General features: G+C 39.3%; 1 protein-coding gene across 6 annotated transcripts in view; it reads left to right on the forward strand.

Moving 5' to 3' along the window:
• mapk8ip1b (mitogen-activated protein kinase 8 interacting protein 1b) overlaps positions 1 to 19,379 on the forward strand; it is a 156,777-nt gene that overhangs the window by 121,456 nt on the left and 15,942 nt on the right. For 5 of the 6 annotated variants that reach the window (XM_072592562.1, XM_072592561.1, XM_072592558.1 and 2 more), the window contains 3 exons: positions 5,959 to 6,034; positions 17,299 to 17,471; positions 18,328 to 18,440. In XM_072592562.1, coding sequence (XP_072448663.1) covers positions 5,959 to 6,034; positions 17,299 to 17,471; positions 18,328 to 18,440 — 362 coding nt within the window. The remainder of the gene's footprint in view (positions 1 to 5,958; positions 6,035 to 17,298; positions 17,472 to 18,327; positions 18,441 to 19,379) is intronic. The other variant, XM_072592559.1, reaches the window with a different exon arrangement.

The raw sequence follows: 19,379 nt of genomic DNA on the forward strand, positions 1-19,379 counted from the left end.
AGGCCAAGCAGAGATTCAATATAGACTTTTGAAATCATGAACGGTGTTGATACAATAACTGGGAGGATCAGTGGTATATTGTTATTTGGAAAATTGAATTTTGAAGTGAAGAACAATGTTTAGCTTTAACTTTGATTTGTATTTCTATATTGTTTGTCGACAAGGGAGGACATAGCTTTTAATTTCATTTTTGATTTATTCTGGGAGTGTTATTGAAGTGTTTTTGTTTATTGGTCTTTAAATATCTTGAGGTGAATGGTTCATTGCATTAGAAATAAGGATAGAGAGGAAAAATAAATGTTGCTCTAGTATCTCAAAGACACGACCAACCAGAAGGTCAGTTAATGTGGCCGTGTTCAGTTAGAGTAAGAAACAGTATTGTCAGTTTAGCAGTCTCAAAACAGTCCATGCAGGTGGAGAAAAGTCCCAATTTGCTTAAGAGGGGGGAAAACAACCAAAGTCAGTGAGTCTGTCTGCAGATGGAAGATTGGCCAGCAAATGTCTGGAAACTGAGGGTATGAAAAACCTATGTGTTTGTTCTGAAAGTGTTAAAGATGTCTTTGAAGAAAAAATCTCCAGAAAGCAATTCCAGCCATCCAATTGAACAAGAAGCTTTCAAAGAGCAGGCAGGATGACCCTCCACTCAGGTGTGAGTATCTGTAAGGTGTGTGTTGAAGATAAAGGGCTAAATACTTATTTGTCAGAAGAAATTTCAAGCAGATCTTGAAAAGTGTAATTAGTTGATATTTTTAATCTCCCTTTTATGTGCAATACCTTTGGTTTCTTTTACGTACATTAGCAGCATCTCATGAATATGTTCAGTTTGTCATGAATGTGATAAACAAAACTGAAACTTGGGGGCTATCAGGCTAGGTTTTGTTCTGGGGACTGACCTCTTTTGCATAATAATTAGCTGGATCATAAGATAGCTAAAAAGAAACCATTTCCAATGGTTGCAAAGTTGATGACCAGAGTGCACAGATTTAAGGGAACAGAGGTAACACAACCAGACAACGAGGAAAATCCTCTTTAAGCAGCCATTGGTTAGGATTTCGAAGACATTGCCTGATGGAGTGGTGGAAACAGATTCAGTAGATGGCTTTAGAAGACAACTTTTGAGAAATATTACAAGGAAAAGAAATGTAGGAATCTGGGAAAGAGAAAGGGAGTGGGGCTATGTAGACTTCTCGGTTTGAAGAGCTGATGTAGACTCTAAACTGAGTGGCTTCAATTCTGTGCTGTTCTCTGATTGTGAAATTCACCACAATAATTACTATACCCAGCACCAGCCCTTTTCATTACTTGCTATGACAATCACTATTTCAGCTTTTCTTCTGTCCTAGTCTGCCATCTATAATCTCCCTGTTTATTTCATATTTTACATGCTCTGTCTGGGCTCCATCTCCATCTATCTACTCACCTCTCCCTTCAGGCCACCACCACCCCTGTAATGTTGTCTTCAGCCATCAGTTCTAATGAACAGTTACTGGACATGAAACATTAACTCTTTCTTCCCTCAGATGCTGCTAGTCCTGCTGAGTTTCTCCAGTAACTTCTGGTTTTGTTCCATATGACTCCTCTCTTCATTAATGTTTGAATTTCTTTGCTTCCCTTTTTCTGGGACAGTACCAGTGCAAATTGACGCTTATCTCCGGTGATGGGGTGGTCAACAATAGACATGTGCAATGGAGTGGGTTGGGGGTGATGGAAGAGAAGAACATTGAGCAACCTACAAAAGGGACAGTAAATAAAACTGGAGTTGTATGTCAGTAATGATGATGCACCTTTTTCAGGTTCATGGGAATTTTGCATATATTGAGTCTAACTTGGGCATAACCTTTTATAAGGAGAACAATGGCTAATAGACCATTACTTCGTTCTATAGTGTAGGTTAGATGGGCTTCAGATGTGTTTCACAGGGCGATGCAACATTGAGGGCCAAAGGGCCTGTGCTGCGCTGTAATGTTCTATGTTCTAATGGGCAGGATGGATAGAAAGTTGGTCAAGAACAAGGGGTACACTTTTAAAGTGGAAGGCAGGAGGGTTAACAGTGATTTGAAGAAACCCGTTTTACCCAGAGGTTAGTGGGGGTCGAGAATGATCTGTCTGGGAGGTAGTTGAGGTGGGTAACCACAACCTTTTCTGAGTATTTGGATAAGCACGTCAAGTGCCATAACATTCAAGGTCTATGGAAAATGAGACTGGTGTAGGTAGCAGTGTATTTTTGACAGTACAGACTCAATAGGCCCCTACAGTAGTATATGGTTCTCTGACTGAGACCGAAAAAGAAAAGATGTATTTATCATACGATCATAAGAACCACTTTGTAAAGTTTGGAGGTTAAGACAATAAAACACTTAAGAATGTGATCATGCTATAATAGAGGAGCACGGCAACCAATCAGCACAATGCAAACTCCCACAATATTTGTTTCAGTTTTGTTTTGGCACAGCAGGAAAGAATACATCTGTTTTTCCTCAAAATAGTTTCCTAAGTCGGCAGATGAGACCTCTGTTAAAAGTCCAATTCTCTTAGAATCTTTGTCCGTTTAAATGAGATGACTTATTCTTCTGTTGTCTTCCACCACACTCTGCACTGTAAAACTTTTTGCTCAATACCCCTTACTTTACCTTTACCATCAGGCCAAGTGACCAACATTGGACAGATCTAAACTTCAGATAGCATTGTCCTGAGGCTCTAACACAGAATTACACTGAATCTCGCAAAGGCCACCAGTCCTGACAACATCTTGGCTGTCATACTGAAGACTTGTACCTCAGAACCAACTGTTCTATCCAACAATGTACCTCTGCACTGATGCTCAATTTGGGTTCCACAAGGTGACAAGACTAGGACAGAATCTGGGAACTGCGTGGTGAGTAACTCACCACTTGATTCCTCATTGTATAATCAAATTTCAGGGGTCTGATGAAATACACTTGCCCAGATGGCTGCAGCTGCTCAGGTAGTTAACACCATTGAAAACAAAACAGACCCCTTAATTGATACCCTATCTACCTCAAACATTCAATCCCTCCACTATAGGTAGCATCAATGGATACTATATGGATGATGCATTGCAGCAACATGTTAAGTTTCCTTTGACAATCTCTTCCAAACCCTCCAAGTTCTTCCCCAAGCAGCATACCAACCTAACTTGGAACTGCATTACAATTTCTTCACTGCTGTTCAGTTAAGTGTAGAACTCTGTCTTTTTATTTAGTAACACTGAGGGTTTACTAATACCAGATGAACTCTCAGAAGTTCAAGAATGAAGCAATTTGTCACCTTATTGAAGGACAATTGTAGAATGTCAATACATGTTGTCATCCTCAGTAGTGATCACATAGCATGAAGTAACAAAAGCAACAGAACCCCTTCTGCTCTAAACCTCATTGTTGCCATGGGTCACGTATGGACTAAAGAGATGAATTCCCGAGTTGACATGAGAATGACTGCCCTAGACGTGTAGACAGAGTTTGATTGAAACATGCACAGTGAATGCTGGAAAACTCCACCAGTCTGGAAACATCTGTGGAGAGAAAGCCGAGTCAGCATTTCAAATCTGGTATCTGGTCTGACTCTTCGTACAGAGAGATATTAGAAAATGTTTTTTTGTATATATGTTTGACTGAGGCAGAGACCCAGTGCGAAAGTTAACGGTGGAGAAGGAGAAAAAGCGGTGAAAATTAAACCATGAAAGGGAGAAAAGTTTGTCCTGTCTAAGTGCAGAATAAAAATGGCACAAACTACACAAGGCTGTGCTTGGAACAAGAGGTGGGTGGGAGAAGGACAGAACGTAAGAAAAGCGGAGAACAAATATCATGAGGCCAGTGTCAGAAGATATTGAATTCAACGTTGAGACCTCGAGGTTAAGGACCTCTGTAGAAATTGAATTGCTTCTCAAGATTGCATGTGCTTTGGAACATTGCACAAAACCCAGAGCAGAATTGTTTGCGTAAAGTGAGATGGTTTTTGATAAAGCCTTCCAATCCTGCAGCATCCATCACCTAGAAGAGAACATATGGTGATGCCATTTACTGTAAGTTACCTAACAAGATAATGTCCTGATTCAGAGCTATACAGATCTGTTCTTCCGTGATATTGGGTCAAAATCCTGGAACTCTCCCTAATGACAGTATTGCTGCACCTAGACCACATGGCTCATTGCCATCATCTCAAGGACATTAGGGATTGATGATAAATGATTTAATAATAAATGTTCTTAATTTGTCCATAAAATGTGGGCATCACTGGCTGGGCCAGCATTTATTGCCCTTCCCTTGTTGCCCTTGAGAAGGTGAGGTGAGCTGCTTTCTTGAACCAATGCAGCCCACCTGCTGTAGATTGACCCACTGGAAATGCCAGGATTTTGACCCAGCGGCAGAGAAGGAATGGTATATATTTCTAAATCAGGATAGTGGGTTGCTTGGAGGGGAACTTAGTGATGGTGTTCCCATGTATCTGCTGCCCTTGTCCTTCTAGATAGAAGTAGTTGGAGGTTTGGAAGGTGCTATCTAAGGATTTTGGGCCGACTTTTGCAGTACGTCTTATTGATAGTATACTCTGCTATTGAATCATTGGAGTGGATACTTGTGGATGTGATGCCATCAAGTCAGCTGGTTTGCTTGGTGCCAAGCTTCTTGAACGTTGTTGGAGCTGTGCTAATCTGCTCCAGTAATGACACCCTTTTTCATAATGTTATTGACCAGTCAATGAGTCAGCAAGATATGATATTGAGAGTTTCACTCCTGGGTCTCCGATATGATACTTTCTATGGCCCTATGCATTGCTGAGTCTACTTTCAAAGAGCCTGTCAAGTCTCCATGACTGAAGATGATGGATAAATTAATTCTCCTAAATAAAAGCAAAGTACTTTGGAGATCTCTGCAGGTCTGGCAACATCTGTCAAGACAAATTATTTTATATTGATTTACTTCCTGTTTTCCCCACTCTTATTAGAACTTCAGTACTCAAAGGTTGGGGCTAGGGGTAGAATCGTTCACACCAAATCCTTCCCAAAGCTCCTTTCATTCCATGTGCAATGAGTTCAGAATTTGTAGGCTAGTATCGGCTCACTGTCAGGCATACCTCATAATGGGTAAAGTTTGGTGCATCAAGGGAGTGTTTTACAGAAACCTGTCTCTAAAAATTACAAAGCACCATTAGAAAGTGTTTTTTCCATTTTCTCTAATTAGCTATTGGCTGTTGGGACCTCCAATCAGAGGCTGGGAATTGGTCTTGTGTATTGGTGCATGATAAATCTGTAGTGCAAGAAGAAAAAAGGCTGTTAGGAGGATTGCGAATCAAGTATAGAATCTGCATGAATCTCTTGTCTCAGTGCTACTTACCAAAGTATTCAGAAGATGAAGGAAACAATATCAAAATCTCATAAGGATCTGAATTCTGTCATAGTTGTTTCTGGACCTTGCAATTGACACATTAGGTAATTCAGTATTAGCAGATTAAAAACTGTTCATCCAATAGTTGTCTTTCTACTATTTTCTACTGAGGTGATAAGCTCTGTTAAAATCAGGAAAAGACGTCTGTGCAAAATTCTTAACAACATTGACCTGTCCCTCTGAAAGCCTCTTCACCTAGCAGTGTTGTTAAAATAGTGTATGGAATAATAAAATCTTCTCACCATTTGGACTGTTGTGCCTATTCTGTCTCTTTTGAAAGAATTATCCAATTAGTCCCTTTTCCTTCTGTTCTTTCTTAGTAGCCCTGTCGGGTTTCTTCCATTCTAGCGTTAATCCAATTGTCGTTGGCAATTTACTATTGAATCTGCTTCCACCACCTTATGAAGAGTTGCCAGTGCCTGGACAGGTTTAAACTTGAGGTTAAGATATGTGTAGAGTAACTAAACTAGCATTTTAGCAGATGGGTGTAAAGTTTGGTTATTTTAAATGCAATGGCGTTGAAATGAGTTCATTTAAACTTGTTTGTTTCTATTAGGTGCAGAATCCTTTGGATTATTTTCATGTACAATAAATGGAGAAGAAAAAGATCAAACACACAGAGCAGTATTCAGGTAAGAACCACTCCACATCAAATACACAAAGATGCATCTCACCCACTTTGCCAGTGCTTGTCTTTAACTAGGGCTACTGACTCTAATTCCGTTTACTTGCCTTTGGATCAAGTCACCACTGGTTGTTTCTTTTCCTTTTTGTTGATCCACTGGTATTGCTGCCAATGTTTGTCCCTCGGCCAATGTTACTGAAACGGATTATCTGGTCATTCACACATTTGTGTGACCTTGCCATGTTTCCCACTGAGTTGTTGCCATTGGATGTCCTGATAGTGGTGAAATCCTCTAGGAATCCCAGTGTTCTTTTTTTCCCTACTTTGCAGCCAACTAGAGCATTCGAAATACAGGAGTACTTTGAAAGACCTGGAGAAATGTTGGAGAAACACCATTAGCATTTCTTACATTATCGTGTCACACATCTGAAGTTGCAGCCAATGAACAGAAGAATTGTTGGAAGCCCATCCCTGTGCAGTGCCCCTGATTTCTGATGCACTTTGGTTAGCTGTATTAATATTTTTGTTTGCACCTAGCTCTTTCTGCCCAAACACCTTTTCAACTTACTTGAATAACAGCTTGAGGGCACAAGTCTCCACATCTGTTACATGACATTTACAGTGAGGTTTAAAAAACAGTTTTGAATTGAGCAACTCTATTTAAATTTTTTTTTAATGGAAAAGGTATCTGTGTGGGAGAAGAAAAATATACATCCTGTTGAAGACATACCTGTCTTGAAAACAAAAGTAGGAAGTGTTAGAAATACTCTGCAGATCAGGCTGCATTATTGACAGAGGGAAACAAAGTTGTTCTTTCAGATCAATGACCACTGTCTGTTCTGACCAAAATGTTAGCTGTTTCTCTCTTTGCAAATACTGCTTGAACTGTTGAATACTTTGATCATTTTTTGTTTTTGTTTCAGTCTTCTGACATCTGTAACAATTTATTTTTGTACATCTTCTTTTGATTGTTTTATGCTCCAGAGACTGAGAAGCACAGAGATCAGAGACAGACCAGGATAATTTTAATTTTCAGCAGGAGTTTAAAATTGGTGTTTTAAAATGCCTCAATTTCTAAGGCTTCTGGTTGACTGTAGCAGAAATGTTCTTGAGCTGAGCTTTTTCTTCCCTTGTATTGGCATCATCTGAATTGTTTTTATCTCTGTCCCTGATGTTCATGCTTCTTTACTTCTGGCTTCTTTGTTTAATGAATTCATTAATCACTTGTTGATCAAGCACATACAATACAAATCATCCTACTGACCATTAACCCATTTGATTATCTTAAAATGCCCAGGTTTTGCTGTTCCTCCTTCAGATTTGATTTCAAAATGATGCCACTTTTTGAATATTTTCCTACCTCATTTCTATCCATGTTGTTCTGCTGTCAATGCTGCCTGGTTCTCTCATGGGCGTGGCACGCTGGCTCAGTGGTTAGCACTGCTGCCTCACAGTGCCAGGGACCTGAGTTCGATTCCAGCCTCTGGTGACTCTGGAGTTTGCACATTCTTCCCGTGTCTGCGTTGGTTTCTTCTGGGTGCTCCGGTTTCCTCCCACAGTCCAAAGATGTGCAGGTTAGGTGAATTGGTCATGCTAAATTGCCCGAAGTATTAGGTGCATTAGTTAGGGGGAATGGGTCTGGGTGGGTTACTCTTTGGAGGGTAGGTGTGGACTAGTTGGGCCAAAGGTCCTGTTTCCATACTGTAGGGAATCTAATCTAATCAGCCACGCTCCCACTTTTCTGTGCTACCTCCATTCTAATTGACCTAGAAGGCAGTTCGCCCCCACAACAATCAAAGGCAACTGAGGGTGAGATGATGATTATCGTCCTGACCATCAGCATCTAGATGTTGCAAATGAGTAGAGAAGATTTTCTGTTTGTATTTACTATTATAATCCATGGTGCTTCGTAGAGGTTTTCTGAGGAGAGGATAAAACTGGAAAGTTTGTCGCAATCTTTCTTGAAGTTGTTGAGGAACAGGCATCAAGATTGTGTTACTTAGGTAGCATTTGAAAAGAGCTGTGAAACAAATCATGTTAAACCATTTGCCTCTGGTGGATTAACTACAGCCAGATACTGTAACTTGACACTCAGTTAATTGATCTAATCCATTCATTAGTGCGTGTTTGCAATTATATAGCTGTTGCGGCTCTGGTTCCTGTGTTAACACAATAGATTGCGTCCACATGTTTGTGTGCCACATATTCATAACACTGCAGGGAGGAAATTTATAATTGGTATAGTTTTAAAAACCTGTTAAAATAACACAAAATTGGTATCATTTATTACCAAGCATTGTAATATATTTGTTGTTGGCCACTTAGTGCCCTTTTTCCTGGTTCTCTGCTATTTCAACACATGCTTTAGTGTTTTGTGAGAACAGAGCTGATTGCAATTTACATTATTGTATTGTATTTGTCAGTTGTCCAAAATCGCAACATAATTAGATGTGAGATCATTGAGGCATAAAGAACAAGAAGAACAAAGAAATAGGTTGCGGAAATTTGCTCTTTATTTGGGGATGAGGATAGAACAAAAAATGAATAGAATATTGACACAACATCTGTATGGAATATTTGAAAAGGTGCAGGAGAGTTCACGCAAAAGCACATTATTCAATAATTTAACCCCTTGTGTGAATATAAGGATAAAACAAACTGAAGAAAGACGCTCACATGAAAGAAATACTTTGATTCATTTGAACCTTTCATGTCCTCAGGAATCCCAAAGTGCTTTATTATGGGATATTCATTAATGGGATGTGGAAATTGTAAACTAGGCCAGCATTTCATTGTGCATCCCTGATTGACATTGAGAAAGTGGTGGTGAGTTGCCTCCTTCAACCAATGCAGTCCCTGTGCTTTAGGTATACGCCGTGCTGTTTGGAAAGGAGTTCCTGTATATTGACTCCATGACAGGAAAGGAGTGATTAAATAATTTTAAAGGATGGTGTGTGACTTGGGGGGGATACCTGCAGGTGGCAGTAGTGCTCCCATGGCATCTGCTGCCCTTGTTATCCTAGGTGGTAGAAATCACAGTTTGAAAACATGCTTTTGAAGGACCCTATCTTGTGGACCAGTCATGTAAATACTGTAGTTACAGGATAAGTCAGAGGCTAAGAATTCTGCAGCAAGTAACTCACCTGCTATCTCCCAAATGCCAGTCAACGGTCTATAAAGACACCGGTCAGGAGTGTAATGTCTCATAGTTTTTGAATTGCTGGATCGGCTTAATCTATTTCATTTATCATGGTGTTGCCACACTACGCAATAGAGAGTTTCTTCAAAGTGAAGGTGGGAATTTATGTTGACTAGGACTGTGCCACTGTCACTCCTAACTTTTAACTGTCTTGGGTCGATGCCTCTGTGACAGGTAGAAAGATGGGGATAAGCACAAGTAGAGTTTTCTTCTTCCTTTTTCACCTCCTGCAGACCCAGTCCAGCAGCTACATTCTCTGACTTGGCCAACTCAGTCAGCGGTGGCTGTACCAAGCCATTTTTAGTGATTGGCATTGAAGTCCCACACCCAGAGCAAATTATTCACCCTATCCATCCTCTTTCGTGCAATTGGCCCTCAGCTTGAGGGAGTATTGATTCATTAGCCAAGTTAGGGGCTGGAGAGGGAAAAAAACACTGTAAATAATAATCTGTCTTTGACATTAAGTTTTGTAGGGTCTGGTGTCAGTGTTAAGGCCTCCCAAAGCAACCTTTTTCGACCTATATGTCAATGTGCTGCCATGTCTGGCCTGTTGATGGGACAAGATGCACCCAGCAAATAGTGATGGTGGTCTCTGGGACACTGTATGGTATGATTCAATGAGAGTGATTATGGCAGACTGTTACTTGACTAGCTTGTGAGACGGCACTCTCAATTTTGGCACAACCTCCTGGATTAGAAAAGAAGACTTTTACAGGGCCGAAATGTGATGTATGATCTTTTCTGATGACCACGTTGATGCTCTGTTCAATTTCACTCCTTTTCTTTAGGATAGTGATTTGGTACAGCTAGACCATTCCAGAGTCGACCACATTGCTGTGGGGTTTGAATTAGAGAAAATGGTTCTGATAGACCAGAGAAAGATAACATATTCCCTCTAAGGGATATTCATGAACAAGATTAACCTTTGCAGCAATCATCTGTGCATTCATGTTTGTCATTGGGCAAACAATTTAAAAAAAAAATTAATTCCAGATTAATTTAATTTAAATTTCATCATCTGAGTTTCTGGAACCAACCAGAGTGCAATTTGTGTTTTATATTGTGTAATGGGGCAGGATTTGTGAATGACTTCAGACTAATACTCCCTTCTGAAGTTTTAAGTGGCCATAATTTGATTGAATTTAACATTTCATTTGAAAGAGTAGATTAGATCTAAGACTAAGATTTAAACCTTAAAAAAGGGCAACTACATGGACATGAAAGCTGAGCCACCTAAAATGAACTGATAAGACTTGGATTAATAAAGATGCAGTGGCAGACATTTAGGGTGATATTTTGCAGTCTTAAGAATAATGTTGCTACAAAAAGAAAATTACTAAAGGGAGGACCCCTTTAGAAGTGGGATGAGCACCAAACTTAAGGAAAAATCAACTTACTGCTCAAAGATGAGTGGCAAATCTGATTGGTCAGAACATAAAGTACGGCATAGAATTACCAAAAGGTTCATCAGGAGAAAGAAACCAGAATATGAGACAAAGTTAAGGATTTAATTTTTGTAAGCTTTTTAACAAAAAAGTACACGTGTGTGCTGATCCTTTTGCACATAAGATTGGGGAATTAATGGTAGATGATTAAGATGTGGTGGAATAAATGAACAAATGTGTTGATTCTGTCTTCACTATAGAGGATAAAAAACCTATTTCAATAATGGTACATCAGGAGGTGAAAGGAAGAGATGAGCTTGTAGAATTATAATTACAAGGAAACTGGTATATAGCAAATGGACTTAGCTGTGACCCCTCTTGACTCTGGATCCAGGTGGTGTTCATCCTCTGGTCTTAAAAAGAGGTGGCTAGTAAGGTCATAGATGGATTGGTGCTTCATTTCTAAAGTTTATTTAATTGAGCAAAGAGTCCATTAGATTGAAACACAGCAAATATAAGCCCTCCATTCAAGATGGGAGAAAGTTTCCTCTTTTTTATTTGTCTATCAGCCAGTTAGCTTGATGTATGTTTTTGATTAATGATAATTAATCCATTATTACAGCTGCACAGTTTTGGAAAAACTCCAGGCAATCAGGAAGGGTCAGCATGGTTTCGTCGAACAGAAATTACATTTTAACCGATTTATTGGCGTTCTGTGCTGTGGATAAAGTGAAGCCTGTGGAAATATTGCATTTGGATTTCCAGATAGCATTTATTAAGGTGCCATAGCAAAAAAATAACCTTCGTGGTATAGGGGATGGCATATTAGCATGGATAAAAGATTGTCTGCCAGATATAAACAGTATACACAAATAGGCCTTTTGGCTGATTAACAGGATATTGATGAGTGGAGTTACACAGGAGTCTGTGTTGGGACCTCAAGATTTTACAACTGCATCACTGACACAATTGAGAGAAGCAAATTTGTAGATGACACTGAGGTAGAAAGGTATTATGTGAAGAAAACATAAGCTCGCAGATGAATACGAATATTTTTCAGTGATTGGGTGAAAATCTGGCAGTTGGAATATGATGTGGGAAAGCATGAAATTGGTCGGTTTAGCAAGAAGAATGAAATAGCAGATTATTACTTAAATTGTGAATGACTGCAGAATTCTGAGGTGTAGAAGGGCACTAGGTGTTCCAGTGCGTGAGTCACAAAAGTTAAGGAACCAAAAGAGAAAATGCTGGAAAATCTCAGCAGGTCTGGCAGCATCTATAAGGAGAGAAAAGACTTGATGTTTCGAGTCTAACTGACCCTACGTTAATTGCTTTTATACAAAAGTTAAGGCTGCAGGTACAGCACATAACAAAGACTAATAGGATGCTGCTCTTTTATTACAGGTGAATTGAAGGTAAAAATGTTGTGCTTCAATTAGGGCATTGGAAAGACCATATCTCATACTATGTTCAGCTTTGGACTCCTTAATTAAAGACTGAAGGCATTTCAGAGGAGGTTTACATGATTGATACTTGGGATAAGTAGGTAGTCATATTGTTATGACACAGGGTAAGCCCCCCCCATGCTATATTAAACCAGCAACACAAAAGATTTACGCTGTGTTGTAATCTGTGTGCATATTTGAGGTCAAGAACTAGTTAAAGTGAAAGTAACAACTTTATTCCTTAAAGTATAACACAGAATAATTAGCTAACAACTATTTACAACTCCTTTCTCTAACCTATCTTTCACCTTCCCCTTCTGCAATACTAGTCTGATAAATCTTAATCAAGGGGTCTTACCAAAAATTCAAATTTCAAAACCAGCCAGCTGTAGAACCTTTTCTTTTTGGCTTCCTCTGTCTTCTCTCCCCTTAGAGATTTCTGTTTCACAGGTCACTGATCTTAAAAGGTACCTTTATCGAGAGCTATTTTTCGAGCAGTCTGTACATGCTGGTGGGTTGGTGGTTCTCCTCCAACTGTTCAATATTCCCGATTTTATACCTATAAAGCAACAGATTATTTCATTGGTTTTTAATATTGTCAATATACTAAATTCAAATTTTTAATTGGATGTTGGTATTTTGGGGTATAATTTAAACTGGTCAAATTCAAAATTGTTTTGTTGTCTCCAGACAACCAGCTACACTAGCTGCTGGACCAAATTGTTACATTGTCTTGTTCAGAACATTTTGGTGTTGTATCAGGTAGTTCTGCTAGCTTTTAACGCTCTTAAATGTACAGTACCCCTTACACCTTCACAACAGTTATGAACCACACAGGTTGGACAGGCTGGAGTTTAAGAGTGAGGGGTGACTCAAATGAAGTTTATAATATCCTCTATGGCCTTAACAAGGTGGAAATGGAACTCTAGGTCAGTCTAGGACTAATGGGCAGTATTTCAAATTGAGGCGTTTCCCTTTCTGAACACAGGTGAGATTTTTTTTCTTTCCTTTTGAGGTTTCCTTTAGAGTTCTCTGCCTCAGGCAATGGAGGCAAGATCATAAAGTATTTTAAATGAAGTGAATTTAAAGTTCTGGCAAGCAGTTGGAAATGTGAAAATCGAAGCACAATCAGAACAATGATCTTATGGAAAGGCACAGAGGACTCCAGGGTTTAATGGTCTACTTCTGTTCCTATTCTATATGTTTGTACTCAAATCCTCAGTTAATCTGGTCTCTGGAGTAATAGTTTAATGACACCCCCTGCAATAATCAATGAAGTGTTGTAACTGCTGGAATATCAGAAATATGGCATGTTGGCGATTCTGCACAGTAAACTCCCAGAAACAGCAACGTGATAGTGCCTCGATTTAATGATGTTTGTTGAAGGATGGCTTTTGGCCTGCATTATCAGCGAGAACTTGCCCACTCCTCTTCAGTGTGCTTCCAAGAGAGATTTTCCATCCAAATTGGAGAACAAAAGAGGGTTCACTTTATAATCCTGACCAAAAGACAGCATTTTTGACAGTGTAATGCTCTGATACTGACTTTTGTTCTAAAATCTCACGTGGGATTTGAACGCCCAGCCTCCTCATTCAGAGACAAGAGTGCTACTGCTGCACCAAGACTGACACACAGCTTTGTCTAAACGCATGGATACTAAAAGAGGATGTGATTTTGATTGCTACATCCATGCCATTATGTAAATTGTACAGGACAGTGGTCTCAGCCTCAGTTCCCGCAGAACACCACTTCCCAGCTACCACTAGTCTGAGTAATTATTTTTAAACTCTGTTTTCTGTATTTAGCCAATTTTCTAACCATTATGTAGCTTGTCTCCTGCCTCTGTGTGCTCTGACCTTGGTCACCAATCTGCATTAAAATGTTAGGATGAATAGCCTGCTACTGTGCTGGAAATTCTGTGTTTCTGCCTAACCACATATATGATTTCACATTGTTAATGATACAATCCATAGGTTAGCAGACTGCATTATTAATGGAAGTCTGATGCTTCACCTTCGACACTGTACTCTTAAATATTGAAATACAAGCGCTTGAACACGTTGTTTTGAGCCCAGTAGTCTGCCCGTCTCCCCCCTCATTTTAGTGGAGCTACCTCATAAGAGACTGAGTAAATTCTGGCTTTAAAATAAGAACAGTTTAAGATGAGCACACAAACACTTATGTAGCTATACCCATGGTGTAATTTCAAATGTGGATTGAGTGCAGCATGTGCAATGATCAATTGTAGCTGTCAATAGACATGTTTTAAATAATCAAACCAGCAGCTAATGGAACCCCCAAAAATCTACAGAATTATTACAAATGCTGAGTGGGTAATTTCAATGTTTTCACTTGATAGTGTAGCCATGAGTTCAAGTTTCATTTTAGAACTTGGCCATATTGTGTAAGTTGGCTCCAACTCCCATTTTGCTTATTCAGCAGCAGTGAATTTTCTCCTACCTGATATGTCTCCAAGTAATAGCAAGAAAATTCAATTAATTTGACAATAGTTTTTGTTGGTGGAAACTTGCTGTGTATGAATTAGCTGTAAACAACAGTATCTATCAAATCATAAACATGATGGGCTAAACGGTAGTTCTGTGCTGGCTCTCTGCAGGAGAAACTCAGCTAGTTTCACACCCCTGACTTCCCCATTGGCCCTACGATTCTTTTTCTCTACAGATGATTATTCAATTTTCATTTGTGAGTCAAGGTTGAATCCACCACCATCATTCTCTCGGGCAATATATTCCAGATTGTAACCATTTACTATGAAAAAAAGTTTTTTTTTTCTCCTTTCACTCAATTCTTCGTTTTTCACGTTAGATCGGTGCCCTCTAACTCCTGATGCTTGCATTGGTATAAGGAATATGTCTGTATTTGGTTTGTGCAGACCCCATGACTCCATCTGTTTATTAAAAGCCCCACTCATTTTACGCTGGTTGATTAGAATGAGCTCTGTGTAATCCTGTCAGTTAAGGTGGCAAGGAAATGAATAGATTAGATTTCCTAGTGTGGAAACAAGCCCTTCAGCCCAACCAGTTCACACTGACCGTCCGAAGAGTAACCTACCCAGATCCATTTCCTGCTGACTAATCCACCTAACACTATGGGCAATTTAGCATGGCCAGTTCACCCTGACCTGCACATCTTTGTGACTGGGAAAAAACCGGTGCACCTGGAGGAAGCCCACACAGGCACGGGGAGAATGTGCAAACTCCACAGTCGCCCAAGGCTGGAATTGAACCTGGGACCCTGGTGCTGTGTGGCAGCAGTGCTAACCACTGAGCCACTGTGGTGGAATTATTACTTGGAGTATTGTATAAATCTTTTAATAGCTGTCAGAGCTCCAAGAAAATCTCCTTTTGTTTTGCTCATTGTCACTTGGTGCGTTTAAATAGCCTAGAATACTTTTATTACATTAGAGGTGCCATATAAATGCATGCTGCTGTTAGCAATGATCACTGAAAGGGCCCATGCAACATTTAATTCAGTCCTTATCTATCTTTAAAATTGTATGTTTAGTGACGCTGATGTATTAGTAGAGAAACAGCTAATTTACCTGGATCAATGAAACAGAAGATATTCTATGTAGAACTGCAAATGCATTTCCACATTGTAATATGTACAAGATCACTTAATTGGAGTTTTGGTGGAGTGGTGATAAAATTATAAAACTCAAGTGAAAAACTATTGTCTCACAATGTGGAATTTAGCTTATGTGCATAAGTTTTTGAAATTTGCTTCACAGGTAGATAGTGGTTAAGAAGGCATTTAGCATGCTTGCCTTCATTGCTTAGACCTCTTGAGATAAGGAGTTGGGATGTCATGCTGAGGTTGAGGCGACCTGTGAAGTACTGTGCGCAGTCCTGGTTGCCCTGGCATAGATTGGATAGGATTCGGAAAAGCTTTACCACAATGTTGCCAGGCATGAAGGGCTTGAGCTATAGGCTGGAATTTTGTTCACTGGAGGGGTGACCTTAGAGGTTTATAAAATTGTGAGGGGTATAGATAAGTTGAATTGCAAGGATCTTTCCCCTAGAGTGTGTGGAGTTCAAAGCTAGAGGGCATTTTTTATAAGATGAGAAAGATTTGAAAAGAACATGAGCAAATTTTTCAGTGTGTGCTTATTGTGTCGAATGAACTACCAGAGGAAGTGGTGGATACAGGTACAGTTACAACATTTAAAAGATGTTTGAATAAGTATATGAATAGGAAATGTTTGAAGGGATGTGGACCTAACACAGGTAAGTGGTTCTAGTTTAATTTGGGAACATAATTGGCATGGACTGGGTTGGACTGAAGAGTCTGTTTCCATTCAATATGACTGATTCTTAATAAACCTGGCATTATAAATGGACTGGATGCAATTTCCCTCTATTCTGCTCTTGAGTGCATGTTAGATTGTTGGAAGTGCCATCTTTTAGGAAGAAACATTAAAACCAAGGTCAGTGGCTCAGTGGTTAGCACTGCAGCCTCAAAAAGCACCAGGGACCCAGGTTCAATTCCTGCCTTGGGCAACTGCGTGTGGTGAGTTTGCACATTCTCCCGTGTCTGCGTGGGTTTCCTGCGGGTCCTCTGGTTTCCTCCCACAGTCCAAAGATGAGCAGGTCAGGTGAATTGGCCATGCTAAATTGCCCATAGTGTTAGGTTCCAAGGTAAGTGTTGGGGAATTGGTCTGGGTGGGTTGCTTTTCGGCGGGTCGGTGTGGACTTGGGCCGAAGGGCCTGTTTCCACAATGTGTGGTTAATCTAATCTAATGTCTGCCATGGTGAACTGATTCGATGGTAGTATTTTGAATGACCGCCGGGGAATTATCCCTACTGTCCATTCAAGTATGGATCCCTTATTCAATGTCTCAAAAACTGATTGATTATTTGGCAATTATAATATTATTGTTCATAGACAATCCCAAGTACAAATAAGCTGCTTTGTTTCCAACATTACCATAGTGATTAGACTTCAAAAATACTTAAATGACTTGAGAACTTTGCATGTGCAGTGATCATGAAAAGTTATATCAAATTCAAGTCACTTTCTTTTAAATAGGTGCTTCATTAGTGCACTTGATTTTCAAAAAAAAAACAGAACTTGATTCTTATTCACAAATCATTAGTCTGACTAACTAACTGTAAGTTCACTGCAATTACATTTCCACCTTTTAGTTTAATTTCAATTAAGTCTTAGTGCTTGGAAAAGCTTTCCTTTCCCTTTTTTAAGGTGGTCTTGTCACCCTGTGTAGATTTGTGCCTCGACATGATGATGAACTGGAGTTAGAGGTGGATGACCCTCTCCTCGTAGACATGCAGGCTGATGATTACTGGTACCATGCCTACAATATGCGAACAGGTGAAAGAGGAATCTTCCCAGCATACTATGCACTCGAAGTCAACATGGAACGAGGACAGTTTGCAGGTATTTGATTTGCATTAACTATATAGTAAAGCCAGGCACTCATACCAATAAGCAAAATGCAATAAACTTGAAATGGGATGTAAAAATTGAATCACTGTCAGGCAGCCTTAATAGAGAAAGAGAAGAGGTTAGCTCAGTGTTTCAGACTGATGGACTTGCGTTCTTTCTGTCCGAATTGCTGACAAACCAAGTTCTTGATTTAGGTTTAACCAGGAGTTGAATCGAAAACTGACACATGCATAGTATACAAATTACTCACTACTTTTGGGGGATGGCAAGGTAACAGTGAGAGGTGAACCTGTTGTAGATTTGTGCTAATTGTCCTTTGTGCAAAGCAAGTAGTGATTTCCCCCTTAACCTTGCCAGCATTAGGAAGTTGGATTTATACATTAGACATGCTTTACAAAGATGGAGGTAATGAAAGGCATAAGCAACGTATCAACATTGACTCTTGTAAATTAGTTGGTAGCAAATCAGTCTCTCTGGCCCAGAAAATGAATTAATTTGAAGCTTTTGTCCTTGCCCCTTCAATGACAATAACAACTCATGACTTTATAGAAAATATAAGTGCTAAAATTATGACCAACTATTTTTCCAGCACTTCCATCCAAATTGATCTTTGTACCAAAATATCACAAACTAGGCTTGCCATCCACATTAAGATAGCAAAAGTGATGTCTAATTCCAATGTGTTAGTGCATGCTATCAGAAATCATTTCAACCCTACTGTAATTACATGTTTCCAGTCAAAAAGTCTTTTAAAAATGTAGAGCTTGTTTTTAAACATTGCTTAAACAAATAGGTTGATGTTATAAATATGCAATCATGTTTTTTCTCCTTCCTGTGTCTCCTTCAGCAGCAGTAGCAGAAAAGAATGACTGGGTAGATAAATTCCATCTGAAATTCTTGGGTTCAGTCCAAGTGCCATACCATAAAGGGAATGATGTACTGTGTGCAGCCATGCAGAAGGTAACATGAAAATAAACTGGGAAAATACTGTCTTCTGAAAATCGCAATGGAACCATTTTTATCCTGGACTTGAAACGGGAAAAATATACTTCATATGGAGTGGTGGGAAACAGACTCTCAAATTGAAATTTAAGTGATGAATGCACATTTCTGCCTTTTAAGCAAATTGGATACATTCTATTAAAATTTCTTTTGTGAATATAAATGGTATGGGTAAAGCGAAAGCAACTGACATAGTGTACGTGCATTTCCACAGGTCTCCACCACCCCTGAAACCCTTAAAGGTTATTTACAACTCTTAACACACTGTTAGTGCATAAGATACAGGCTTATGGAGTGGAGTGTAATAGAGAAGCATAGCTAGTGGGTTAGTTAACAAACATGAAGCAAAGAGCAGGATAAAGCAAATATTTTCAAGTTAGGCTGTGAACTGTGAACCGCAGCAAGGATCAGTGCCAGAAGCTCAGCTATTTGTAGAGTATATTAATGACAGATGAAGTGGCACAGTAGCGAAGGTTGCATCTGGTACAAAGCTAGATGAGAACATAAGTTGTGTGAAAGATAGACTGAAACAAAGACATAGACAGGTTCAGATAGTGGGCAAGAAGGTTGCAGATGGTTGTAAAGATTGGGCAATGTAAGCTTATTCGTTTTGGTATTAAGAATAGAAAAGCAGATTTTCTTTTTAAAAAGAAATGAAACTTGTAAATGTTGAAGTTTAGAATGACTTGAATGCATTTGTACAAAAAACAGTCACCATACAGTAATAGGAAAGACAAATAATAGGGAAGGCAAGTGGAATGTTGGTCTTTATTGTAATGGGGTTGGATTATAAATAGGGAAATGTTGATGCAATTTATGTAGGACTTCAATGAGACAATACCTGGAGTACACTAAATTCTTTTAATCACGATTTAAGGAAGCATATACTGCGTTTAG

Source organism: Chiloscyllium punctatum, chromosome 22, assembly GCF_047496795.1.
Source record: "Chiloscyllium punctatum isolate Juve2018m chromosome 22, sChiPun1.3, whole genome shotgun sequence".
Taxonomy (NCBI): Eukaryota; Metazoa; Chordata; class Chondrichthyes; order Orectolobiformes; family Hemiscylliidae; genus Chiloscyllium; species Chiloscyllium punctatum.